This window comes from Nilaparvata lugens, unplaced genomic scaffold (genome assembly GCF_014356525.2).
Source record: "Nilaparvata lugens isolate BPH unplaced genomic scaffold, ASM1435652v1 scaffold6320, whole genome shotgun sequence".
NCBI lineage: Eukaryota > Metazoa > Arthropoda > Insecta > Hemiptera > Delphacidae > Nilaparvata > Nilaparvata lugens.
In genome coordinates, this window is record NW_024092078.1 from 3,286 (window position 1) to 17,551 (window position 14,266).

The 14,266-nt window shown below is 34.2% G+C and overlaps 1 protein-coding gene across 1 annotated transcript; it reads left to right on the forward strand.

Annotated features, from left to right (window-relative positions):
- Window positions 1–6,310: 6,310 nt before the first annotated feature.
- LOC111060543 lies at window positions 6,311–6,841 on the forward strand (the record flags this gene model as incomplete). Its single annotated transcript, XM_022348213.2, has 1 exon — window positions 6,311–6,841. A coding segment is annotated over exon 1 (531 nt), but the record flags the coding sequence as incomplete, so codon positions are not given.
- Between the last annotated feature and the right edge of the window lie 7,425 nt (window positions 6,842–14,266).

A 14,266-nucleotide genomic window follows, 5' to 3' on the forward strand; every position in this document is an offset into this window, starting at 1 on the left:
CAAAGTGTGAGTTGTGTGAGTTGAGCCTAAGCGAAGGGAAAAAAGATCAAGAGAAGGGGAAAAGATCAAGAGAAGGGAAAAAATTGAAGGAAGAATGTGATGAGGAGTTGAAACGTATACGATAGACTAGGAGAGGAAAAACGGGGAAGAGATCGGAAAACATAGTAAAAGAAGGTAAGAGAGTGTTGAAGTGGAAGAGTCTTGAATATAGAGAAGTGAGAGAGTTGATAGAAAAGGAAGGGGAGTTAACGAATTGACGAGGCAAGCCTATGAGCGTGATATAGGTATATCTATATTATATACTTATATATTACTATATCTCCGATACGTGCACCATAGCTCGTCAGTAGCCTTTAAAAAGTATCTCGTTATTTGCCGAATAATAAACTCTGATTTCCTCGCAAGTCACGTTACAGAGCGTGACATAGACTTGAAGACGGGATACTCCTGAATGACAAGTGGATTTATAGAGCTCATCGTCATCTTTCAGCTGCTCTGAAATGGAATAAATATTACGTTGACAGAGCGAGATGTTAAAGAGCTGATTTCTCAAGTCAAAACTTGGAACGTCAACACGTAAATATCACCCAAATTCATGTAAACCTACCACGTTATAATGACAGTTTTACTTTTCTTGCCCTATCACCATAGGTAAGGAAAGTATTGCTTTCCGAAAAAAAATAAGGTACCCCAATTTTTACATTTCTATACGTTTCGAGGTCCCCTGAGTCCAAAAAAGTGTTTTTTGGGTATTGGTCTGTATGTGTGTGTGTGTGTGTGTGTGTGTGTGTGTATGAGTGTATGTGCGTCTGTGTAGACGATATCTCATCTCCCAATTAACAGAATGACTTGAAATTTGGAACTTAAGGTCCTTTCCCTATAAGGATCCGACACGAACAATTTCGAACAAATCCAATTCAAGATGGCGGCTAAAATAGCGAAAATGTTGTCAAGAACAGGGTTTTTTGCGATTTTCTCGAAAACGGCTCCAACGATTTTGTTCAAAGTTATACCTAAAATAGTCATTGATAAGCTCTATCAACTGCCACAAGTCCCATATCTGTAAAAATTTCAGGAGCTTCGCCCCATCAATGCAAAGTGTGATTTTAGATTCCCAATTATCAGGCTTCAGATACAATTTAAACAAAAAATTTCAAGTGGAAAAGATTAAGCATAAAAATCTCTACAATTAATGTTCAGTGACATTTTCACCTAAAATTGGAAATAAGCTCGAAATTCGAGAAAATGTGTTTATTCAATAATGCAAACGGTTGGCAACTGTTGATTCTATTAAATCATTCACTATGAAGAGATAACAGACTTCGTGTGTCTCCAACGTTATTGTCCTGTCACCAGCTGGCAGATCTTCGAATAGTAGATTTGAGATGCGCGTATACACTAGCGTAAGGTGATCAATTCTCATAACGGCAAGGAAAGTTGTGTGAGTACGCCACACCAGATTTTTTGACTGGCAATGGTATTAGTATCCCATTCAACAAAGCAGATACGCTTTCTCTTTTTCTCTTTGCTCTGTTGTCAGATCACCTTTTAACAAGTAGAATAGTAATTAATCAACAAAATATTTTATCTTGATCATTGAAATTCCTCATGAATTTATTGAAAAATATAATTTCTTGCTTAATAAAATATATATTGATTATTCAAACGACAATGAACAGTTAATATTACTTCAATAAACCTGTATAAGCTATCGTCTAAAGAAGGCATTGTCCAGACAGAGGATCGGCAACGTTTTTCTGCTATCTTTCTCCACTGCCATTATAACGTGGACCACAATGTTGGAGTTAGTTGGAGCTTTTTTAAGAGTTCAGAACTCTTTAGAATGTAAATATCTGATTATGTGCACATAGCACTAACTATGACTTGGATCGAACTTGAAGGTCACCCAAATTTCAATTTTAAACTGTTATTTTCATACGAATATCAAGTGACGAAGCAGTGTGTGATTACATAACCTTATCTTTTGGACAACATTACATTTTATCAAAAATTTTTGGAGAGAAATAGTACAGGCTCAGCCTAGTTTTTCCTCCAATGTCATAATTGTATTATGATTATAGTATTTTATACAATAAATGAATAAATGAATGAAATGAATGAATGAATACGATCCCCAATCATACATCATTTTATTTCCCTCTTGAAAGAAATGTTCAGCTCTTTCTATACAACACCTGGAAGCATGACAAATTGAAATCTTAACTAACTGAAAACTTGACATAATGAAATTTTGAAGAATCGAAAATAGGCCAATAACCATCTTTGGTTGTTCAAGACTCTATTTGAATAGAATAGAAAAATCTTTATTCATACATAAAAATACATATGAATAGCGTCAGTTTGAAATTACATTATACGTCTTAACTATAGTTTGTACACAAATAAAATGCAAAATAAATCAACGATTGCTGTAGTTGTCAAACTCCTGCAAATACAGAGATAAGCTCACCAAATATTCCTTCAAATTTTTCTCAAATTTCGATGTCTGCAATTAACTTTGAATTACCTATCAAATTGATAAGAGAATATCCTCATTTGAAAATTCATTTTTTCTCAAAAATACATATCCAATCTCAGTAAATATGCCAACCGATAACAGATATTATAGTTGTGAGTCTGATTTCTCAACTCTATGGACTATTCCCTTGAAAACATGGTCACATCGATTACTTATTGACCATAAATTGTTAAAAACCCAAGTTTGAGAGAACAACGATCTCACTGAGTTGAAACATATTCTATTGTCCGCTTCTGCTGTTCAAGAATCTTATCCAAACTTCTAAAATATATTATCCAAATATGCAGAATTTCAAGTTAATCAGTCCAGTGATGATGCGTCAAACATATTTTTCGTATCCCGTACGTGTATAAGCCATATATTCCTTTATCTATATATAAAAGCGAAATGGCACTCACTCACTGACTGACTGACTGACTGACTGACTGACTCACTCACTCACTCACTCGCAGAACTAAAAATCTACCGGACTAAAAACGTTCAAATTTGGTAGGTATGTTCAGTTGGCCCTTTAGAGGCGCACTAAGAAATATTTTGGCAATATTTTAACTCTAAGGGTTATTTTTAAGGGTTTAAAGATCGTCTTTTAGCATGTATATTCTTCTTCTCCCTATCTCTTAATTATAATTGAAATTTCCTTATCATATGTTACTATAGAACTATAATCTAGATAGAGTACCTCTTCGAAACAGTTGTTAACTGGCAACTAAATTAATAATTTTGTCAGGTTGGCATTAAGTTGAGTTGACTTTGTTAGGTTAGCACCAAGTTGAAGATTGAAATGAATTTATCGCGGAAAAATTGATTGGGCACTGCTACTTTGATCAGAGCTATTCCTGGAAATATTATATTACTAGCCGTCAGGCTCGCTTCGCTCGCCATATCCGTTTAGCCAGGGGCTCTGCCCCCTGGACCCCCGACTGGATCGTCCTAACATATGATAAAAATGCTCAAATGGAAAATGCAGGCGAGCGAAGCGAGCCTGCTGATCTCATTCTCGGACGATCCAGTCGGGGTCCAGGGGGCAGAGCCCCCTGGCTAGACGGATATGGCGAGCGAAGCGAGCCTGACGGCTAATCATAGTATAGATTTATTTTCTAGATCAATTATCGAGGGATAACATAGTTTGTGGCAGAGAATTCTGAGGTATCCTCAGCATCAATATTAATTAGCCATGAGAAATGCAGTTAAAATGAGGGGGAAATCAAGGTCTAGCGAGGCTACCATAGATTGCTTTGACTTTGAGTGAGGCTCGAGAACTGAAATTCAATTTGCTTTTTCTCTCCACTCTCCACAATCCTGTTTGAAGTCTCTCTGAACTCTGACTAATTCCCGGGAGAGACGCTGACACTAACAACACAAAGGCGGGCAATACGCTTTGTAGGAGATTGGTATTATCCAGCTATATCACAGAATAACTTTCAATGGTTCTACATTATTCACTTCATCTTTAATATTATTGACCGAGCGAAGTGAGATCCAAGATTCAAATCGACGGGTTTTCATTTCTTTTCATATCGAATGAAAAAGACTAAGAAATTGTCAAAAACCACAGATCTATTGATACTTGGAAAGACCGGTTTCGGTTATTACACCATTGTCAATCTCTGATAAACTGAAACTGAATACAAGAGCAGCAGAATTTATACTAGTAGGCGAGTACTGCTATTGGTCAAGGGCATGAACGCCTGCCATTGGCCCAGCTAGACAGTATCTTCCCACTCAACGGTGTGACAAAATGGCGACTTAAGCAACAGAATCGCCATGATAATAGAATTTACTTCCAGTACAAAATTAGAACCAAGAAAACAAGTGTGAAAGATAATAAAACAAATATGTAAATGGAAAAACTATCGACTCATGTAACCGGTCTTTCTAAGTATTAATAAATCTGTGGTTTTTGACAATTTCTTATTCTTTTCATTCAATATGAATAATTACCACAATATCAACTCCTCAACTACAATAGTTATTTGTGCAACTAGTGCGCAAAGTGACAGTTTGCTGCACCGAAAGAAACGTTTACGCCCGAGCCGTAGGCGAAGGCGGAATGGTTTCTTGAGTGCAGCAGAGGAGCTTTGCGCACGTATTTCACATTAAGTTTTTCCTACAGTTAGCATTGAATATGAAAAGTGGGTAATTATGGGTAAAATTGTCTGAAATCCATCAAATAACTTAGTAGTGTTTGAATGGCGGGGGGCAGCTGTGTGGTGTGTGCTGTGGTGGCACTGTGCTGTTGCTGTCCTCGATATAATATATAATAGTAATAATTAGCGCGTTGTGCTTCGTTGCACTTCTGCTCACTATAGCAGCCACAGCAGTCACTGTTACCAACTTCATTTTGATTTTGCTGCACTGTTGCTCCATATAACCTACTAAGTATTTTGCGTTGCCATGTTGCAAATCTGGAGTGCAGAAAAATTTTTCCCGCACTAGAGCGGAAAAAGTGATTCTTTGCGTTCTGTAATCAGTGCAGCAATGGCCACTTTTCAACGTAACTGTAGGAAAACATAATTTTCTTATCCCGTACGTGTATAAGCATTCATCCCTTTATTATAGTATAGTATTAGATAAGCTTTCAACTTGGTACTAACCTAATAAAGTGACGGACTCAAATCCATGTTCAGAAACTTTCCTCAACTCAATTCAACCTGGCAAATTGGACGGGTTTTAATTGACCGCGAAGTTAGGTCTACGATTCAAGTTGCCGTTTTTGCATTTCTCTTATGCTCATGTTTATGTTATATTTGTTTATAAGTTTTATTTATATTGCGCAATAACGGCAAAACGCGGCAACAGATTTTCATTAAATTTGACAGGTATGTTCCTTTTTAATTGCACTCGACGTATGTATATACATGTTTTTTGGATATTTGCATTTTGAGGATTATAAAAGGAAAAAAGAGCCTCCCTTCATTAGTCGATATTACCGTAAAAATCAGACTATAGAATATCATCATAAGACGCTCGTTTTTGAGATGAATATTGTTTCGTAAACTCTGGCTGGAGCTCTCCTAGTTTAAGATTTTATTTTTCTGTTCACTTGCTTTTTGTTTTTTTTTATAATTTTTTTTCCCTGTATCTTCAAATTGTTTTTTTTAATTGTGTTTTTCCCTAGATCTTTGGGAAGGAGTGTTTAAATTCTTCCTCTTTTCACATTTTTCTTTATATAATGGTATCGGTTCAGACGTTGAAAGAAGAGGTTGTTTTCGAAGTTGCTATCGGAGTGATAATAGTACTACGTACTTTTGAGCTACAACGTGTTTGAAGAAGTCTTAAAATCTGTGTTTGAATAATTGTTGTCTGCTTGGAACTGTGATTGTTATTTTGTTGCGAGTTTTTATTGGATTTATTTGTTTTTAAAATGAAATGCTGAAGTGTTGCTGTTGTGATTTATTCGTCGAGGTAACAAACATTTTAAATTGCACGTCCTGTAAAAACTCATATTACTTCAAGTGCATGGGATTTTCTGAAATAAACTATAGGAAACTGTCAAAAGCAAATTTGGCTAAGTGGAAGTGCTCAGGGTGTAAAAAAAATAAACTTCCATCTAGCAATCAGAGAAACACTATGGACCTAACTAAAGAGTGCAAACAAGAAATATTAAAGGAAATAAAATCTATAATATCCACGGAACTTGACGGATTTAGAGAAGAATTGAAAAAAACTAACGATACTGTATCCGAACTGCGACATTCAGTGGAATTGTTCTCAGCTAAAATAGACGATTACAATTTGTTAATAGATAACTTCAAAGCGGAGCATGGTGAAATGAAAAAAGAAAACGAAAAATTAGCTAGAAGGGTGCATGAAATGGAGGTGCAAATCGTCGAGCTACAACAGTATAGTAGGAGCAACAACCTGGAGATCCATGGTATACCACAAACACCTAATGAAGATGTCTACGGAATTATTGAGGACTTGTCAAAAGCACTCAATTTCGAAAATGATGTTTCTAAGATCGATGTAGCTCATAGAGTTCCAACAAATAACAAAAAGACTATTCCACCAATACTAATAAGATTCAATAACAGAAGTGAGAAAAATAACTGGTTTTCTAGATATAAGCAAGTACAGAAGGATCTGAGAAAAATGCAACCACCAGGACAACTGAGAACTACAGCAGTCAATAAGAATCTTCAAGATGGGCCAGTATACATCAATGAAAATTTATCAGCATACTATCGTGGTCTTCTGATGGAAGCGAAACACTTTGCCAAGGAGAACGGATATAGATATACGTGGGTCATGAATGGGAAAATATATTTACGTAAGCAAGAAGACTCAAGACCAATCAGACTGGTAAGTCACGCTGATCTAGACAGTCTAAAGTGTGCTAGTAGATCGAACTCGTCGGTAAAAAACAATAATGAACGTAAGTAATACAGCACACATGCTTTGATGTCAGTTAATTGCCAATAGACTTTCATATTTTTATGTCAGCAATAGAAGAAATATATAATTTACTAGATAAGGAAATAAAGTTAACTAATGAAATAGAAAACTACATAGATTACTCACCATCAGCTAGAAATCAATTGAATATTATAAATATATTTCATATGAATATAAGAAGTATTTCCAAAAATTTTGACGAACTGGTAGTATTTTTGAATGATTTAAAATTTGATTTTGATATAATTATCTTGACTGAGACGTGGATATGTGAAGAATCTCTATTTGAATATAAAATAAAGGGTTATAGAACATTAAACAAATGCTCCAGGTTAAATAAGTGTGATGGCATTTGTATATTTGTTAAGGAGGAGGTCATGTTTGAGATTTATTCAATAGATATACAAGAGGCTAACTCGTTAAGTTTGAATGTAGAGATAGGCAATATCAAATTACTGATAATTGCAGTTTATCGCTCCCCTAGTGGTAATGTTGCTACATTCCTAGACAGTATTGAGAATAGCCTCCAATCAATTCAAGATAAGAATAATTGTGTCTTTGTTGGAGATATGAACATTGACTTGAATGCAAATAACAATATAACAAGTGAATATATTCATATACTAAATAAAAATGGTTTTGAATCCTTTATTAATTCTTTGACGAGAGTAACAGAAACTACACAAACTTGTATTGATCATATTTTTCTCAAGACTAATAATAATGATATAAATGAACAATCTTTTGGTAATGTAATAAAAACATCAATTACAGATCACTTTTCGACTACTTTACACATCCATCTATCAAATAACAGACAGGCGAAACAAAAAAGTAGCTTTCCTATAATTGACTATGCACTACTGACTAAACGCATCGAAGACGAGGACTGGGGGTTCTTGTACTCTAATGATGACGTCGGTATTGATTCATTGACGGAATTGTTTGTGGAGAGACTTAGGTGTCATATAGAGAATTCTACAAAGATGAAATCTATTCCACATAAAAAACGAGCCTTAAAGCCTTGGATTACACCGGGTCTTATCAAGTCAATAAATGTAAGGGATTCAATGAAATTAAAACTAATTAAACAGCCATATAACACTTTATTAAAAAACAAGTTTAAAGATTATAGAAATAAGTTGAATGAATTGATCAATGTCACTAAAACAAATTATTATAAAAATAAATTAGAGGAACACAAAAACAATAGTAATAAGTTATGGAATGTTATGAGGGAAATTATTGGTAAAAATGCTGACAAAGGAAATAATATAAAATTGACCCCAATAAATTAAACAATTTTTTCGCAAATGTAGGTAGAGAATATGCTAGTAAAATTCCGGCTATAAATGTAGATTGTGATGAAATTTACAACGACCACTTCCCATTAATAAATGAACATTTTACCCTGAATCCTGTTACGAGTGATGAGATTAAATGTATTATAAAAAATTGAAGAATTCAGCAAGCCCCGGACTAGACCATATCAATAATATTACAATAAAGAAAATATCTACTTGGATTGCAGAACCTTTATGTTTCATCATTAATAATGCTTTGAGTCTGGTAAATTCCCGATTTGCTTCAAGACAGCCAGAATTAAACCGCTTTTCAAGTCAGGTAACGTTGATCTTCCGGAGAATTATAGACCCATAAGTTTAATCAGTAATCTAGCAAAAATAATGGAGAAAGCAATCAAAACTAGATTGATGGGTTTTATAAACAATCACAACATAATTCATAAGGATCAATATGGCTTCCAAAGTAACAAAAATACTGAGGATGCTCTGGCCGCCTTTACAAATGAAGTTTCTGAAGCCATGTCTTCCAATAACAACAAATGCCTAGCTATAATGATTGACCTGGCAAAAGCCTATGATACCATACCCCACAATAAATTACTAAAAAAATTGGAGAGGTACGGGATTAGAGGACTCCACCTTGAATTATTTAAGAATTATTTAAGTGATCGGACACAATTAATTTCTGATAACAACAGTTACAAATCAAACACTATAAAACTTAACGACTTTGGATTACCACAAGGTACCGTCTTGTCCCCGATTTTATTTTTACTCTATATCAACGACATCTTTAAACTAAATATTGATAGTTCGAAAATAATTTCCTTTGCTGACGATACGGCTGTAATAGTTAAGGACCGCTCATGGTTAGAGACGTACTCGAGAGCAGAAAGAGTAATATCCATGGTTAAACAATGGCTTGATATTAATACATTGAGTATAAATACATCAAAAACTAAATATATTACATTTTCTCCTACAATAGTTGGTCAACCAAATGATGCTATGAATTTAAAAATACATACAAATTGTGATTTTGAAAAATGGAAGGATTGTGCATGCCCTAAACTAAAAAATGAAAAATCTATAAAGTATCTGGGCATCATGGTTGATTGTAACCTTAAGTGGGAGCCTCATATAGAATATATTTGTAAACGCTTAAAATTTATTTCCTTTATCTTTTATAAAGTCCGTAAAATATTAGACATTAAATTACTTAGGGTCCTTTACTTTGCCTATGTTCAATCGGTGCTGCAATATGGGTTAGTGGTATGGGGAGGAGCGTATGATGTTTTCATGAATAAAATTTTTACATTTCAAAAAATGATAATAAAAGCAATTCTTAATAAGCCAAGGGCTTTTTCTAGTAGTGAAACATTTGCCGAATTTAAAGTGATGACAGTACGTCAAATTTATTTAAGAAACTTCTCTATTATGCATGGATGAGGAAGGAGGAATTTACAGTGAATAATAACGTTTCTATGTATAACCTGAGAGTTACATCTCATAACATTTATAATATTAACTATTCAGATTTGACAATAGTGCGAAGACAATTGGGGTATCTTAGCTCAAAAATAATAAATATAATGCCAAATGCATTGTCAGAATATCTTTCTAATAGGGGTAGACAGAGGATGGAACAGATAAATAAGTGGGTGATACAAAATTTTTTCTTCGACATCAGTCAAATATTATAATTACAAGACTAGTAATTTATTGTTAACTTCGATTTTTTTGTAGCTTTGATTATTAGTAAATAAATTTTTATATTGTCTAACAGCTGATACTCTCACTCAGCGGTCAGGGTTTTGCCCTTGCTGGGTGGTGCCATGTAATTTAATTTATATGTAAAATAGCATAATATTTAATATAATCTAGAATATTTCTTTTGTAAGTTTTTTATTTTGTATTTGTTTTTATGGGCAATAAAGATGTTTAAAAAAAAAAAAAAAAAAAAAAAATTTTGAGGGTCTTGAATAAGAACTTGATATGTCCGTTTGACTACGCCTCTTATAATGATGAAACTAATAACGAAAGTATCACAAACACATCTTTAATGAATAATTCAAATAATAAATCGGCTTAAAAGCTGGTATACATAGATCGCGCCTCCAACCCGCCCGAGCCGCTCCGCTCTCGTACCGCCTTCGTTCCTCCACGCACCGCAGTCGCCCGTAGAGAGCAAATACTCATGTCTTTAAGAGACCAAATTTACAGGGCAATCTAATATCGTATTGGAGGATGTTATCAATACTTATCTAAGATCTTCGTCCTCGAGTCCGGTGTCCAAGGGTGATGGATGAGGATGAAGGGTGATGGCCTCCAGGCATCGGGGCTAGTGGCGTCAGATCGAAGATCATCTTTCAGCGTGCACGGCGAGGTCAGATGTCCGATATCACCGCCCATCTCGGTCGGCGAATTCGTCCCCTCGTTCGACAGCAAGGCATATTTACAGCTCAATCCTCGAATATTATTCTGAATACACGAACAGAAAAAACCTTAAATGGGTTTTCGACTGTTATCAATCCATATAGCCCAAAATAAATGAATACTGCAGCAGTCACCTGCTCTGAATAAACTAGTAGTTTGTGAACAGTAGACCTCGTGCTCAGTGAGTTACATCATGAGGAACGATAGCATAAGTAGATATCCAATGGTATAGGGCGTTTATGTCGCAACTTTTTTCATGTTATCCCAAGCCAATAGTTAACGTATTTCTTTCCTAGCAGTTGTGTGACGCTGGTAGTCTCTCAAAGTTGCCGTTCATACCTATCGCCCCAACAAACAGTGAAAATTGACAATAGTCACAGTAATCGGCTTGAGATAACAGTAAAAGTTGCGACATAAATTCCTATACCATGGGATATCTACATTACCTATTGTTTCTCCTATGGTTACATTGGCTGTTTGTTATTTTTCTCAAAAAATTAATAAAAATTTATCATTGAAAATGTCTCGAAAAAATCCTTAATAAAAAAGAGCTTTCTGTCCCATATCAAACCGTGACGTGCGTCCCGGAATGTGAGTGTGAGCGCTGTTAGAGGTCTGGCTGCAACTGTCTACAGCGTTGATGAAAAATACAATTTTTCAAGATGTTCGATGTTTTTGAAATCGATGTAGCTCATAGAGTTCCAACAAATAACAAAAAGACTATTCCACCAATACTAATAAGATTCAATAACAGAAGTGAGAAAAATAACTGGTTTTCTAGATATAAGCAAGTACAGAAGGATCTGAGAAAAATGCAACCACCAGGACAACTGAGAACTACAGCAGTCAATAAGAATCTTCAAGATGGGCCAGTATACATCAATGAAAATTTATCAGCATACTATCGTGGTCTTCTGATGGAAGCGAAACACTTTGCCAAGGAGAACGGATATAGATATACGTGGGTCATGAATGGGAAAATATATTTACGTAAGCAAGAAGACTCAAGACCAATCAGACTGGTAAGTCACGCTGATCTAGACAGTCTAAAGTGTGCTAGTAGATCGAACTCGTCGGTAAAAAACAATAATGAACGTAAGTAATACAGCACACATGCTTTGATGTCAGTTAATTGCCAATAGACTTTCATATTTTTATGTCAGCAATAGAAGAAATATATAATTTACTAGATAAGGAAATAAAGTTAACTAATGAAATAGAAAACTACATAGATTACTCACCATCAGCTAGAAATCAATTGAATATTATAAATATATTTCATATGAATATAAGAAGTATTTCCAAAAATTTTGACGAACTGGTAGTATTTTTGAATGATTTAAAATTTGATTTTGATATAATTATCTTGACTGAGACGTGGATATGTGAAGAATCTCTATTTGAATATAAAATAAAGGGTTATAGAACATTAAACAAATGCTCCAGGTTAAATAAGTGTGATGGCATTTGTATATTTGTTAAGGAGGAGGTCATGTTTGAGATTTATTCAATAGATATACAAGAGGCTAACTCGTTAAGTTTGAATGTAGAGATAGGCAATATCAAATTACTGATAATTGCAGTTTATCGCTCCCCTAGTGGTAATGTTGCTACATTCCTAGACAGTATTGAGAATAGCCTCCAATCAATTCAAGATAAGAATAATTGTGTCTTTGTTGGAGATATGAACATTGACTTGAATGCAAATAACAATATAACAAGTGAATATATTCATATACTAAATAAAAATGGTTTTGAATCCTTTATTAATTCTTTGACGAGAGTAACAGAAACTACAAAACTTGTATTGATCATATTTTTCTCAAGACTAATAATAATGATATAAATGAACAATCTTTTGGTAATGTAATAAAAACATCAATTACAGATCACTTTTCGACTACTTTACACATCCATCTATCAAATAACAGACAGGCGAAACAAAAAAGTAGCTTTCCTATAATTGACTATGCACTACTGACTAAACGCATCGAAGACGAGGACTGGGGGTTCTTGTACTCTAATGATGACGTCGGTATTGATTCATTGACGGAATTGTTTGTGGAGAGACTTAGGTGTCATATAGAGAATTCTACAAAGATGAAATCTATTCCACATAAAAAACGAGCCTTAAAGCCTTGGATTACACCGGGTCTTATCAAGTCAATAAATGTAAGGGATTCAATGAAATTAAAACTAATTAAACAGCCATATAACACTTTATTAAAAAACAAGTTTAAAGATTATAGAAATAAGTTGAATGAATTGATCAATGTCACTAAAACAAATTATTATAAAAATAAATTAGAGGAACACAAAAACAATAGTAATAAGTTATGGAATGTTATGAGGGAAATTATTGGTAAAAATGCTGACAAAGGAAATAATATAAAAATTGACCCCAATAAATTAAACAATTTTTTCGCAAATGTAGGTAGAGAATATGCTAGTAAAATTCCGGCTATAAATGTAGATTGTGATGAAATTTACAACGACCACTTCCCATTAATAAATGAACATTTTACCCTGAATCCTGTTACGAGTGATGAGATTAAATGTATTATAAAAAAATTGAAGAATTCAGCAAGCCCCGGACTAGACCATATCAATAATATTACAATAAAGAAAATATCTACTTGGATTGCAGAACCTTTATGTTTCATCATTAATAATGCTTTGAGTCTGGTAAATTCCCGATTTGCTTCAAGACAGCCAGAATTAAACCGCTTTTCAAGTCAGGTAACGTTGATCTTCCGGAGAATTATAGACCCATAAGTTTAATCAGTAATCTAGCAAAAATAATGGAGAAAGCAATCAAAACTAGATTGATGGGTTTTATAAACAATCACAACATAATTCATAAGGATCAATATGGCTTCCAAAGTAACAAAAATACTGAGGATGCTCTGGCCGCCTTTACAAATGAAGTTTCTGAAGCCATGTCTTCCAATAACAACAAATGCCTAGCTATAATGATTGACCTGGCAAAAGCCTATGATACCATACCCCACAATAAATTACTAAAAAAATTGGAGAGGTACGGGATTAGAGGACTCCACCTTGAATTATTTAAGAATTATTTAAGTGATCGGACACAATTAATTTCTGATAACAACAGTTACAAATCAAACACTATAAAACTTAACGACTTTGGATTACCACAAGGTACCGTCTTGTCCCCGATTTTATTTTTACTCTATATCAACGACATCTTAAACTAAATATTGATAGTTCGAAAATAATTTCCTTTGCTGACGATACGGCTGTAATAGTTAAGGACCGCTCATGGTTAGAGACGTACTCGAGAGCAGAAAGAGTAATATCCATGGTTAAACAATGGCTTGATATTAATACATTGAGTATAAATACATCAAAAACTAAATATATTACATTTTCTCCTACAATAGTTGGTCAACCAAATGATGCTATGAATTTAAAAATACATACAAATTGTGATTTTGAAAATGGAAGGATTGTGCATGCCCTAAACTAAAAAATGAAAAATCTATAAAGTATCTGGGCATCATGGTTGATTGTAACCTTAAGTGGGAGCCTCATATAGAATATATTTGTAAACGCTTAAAATTTATTT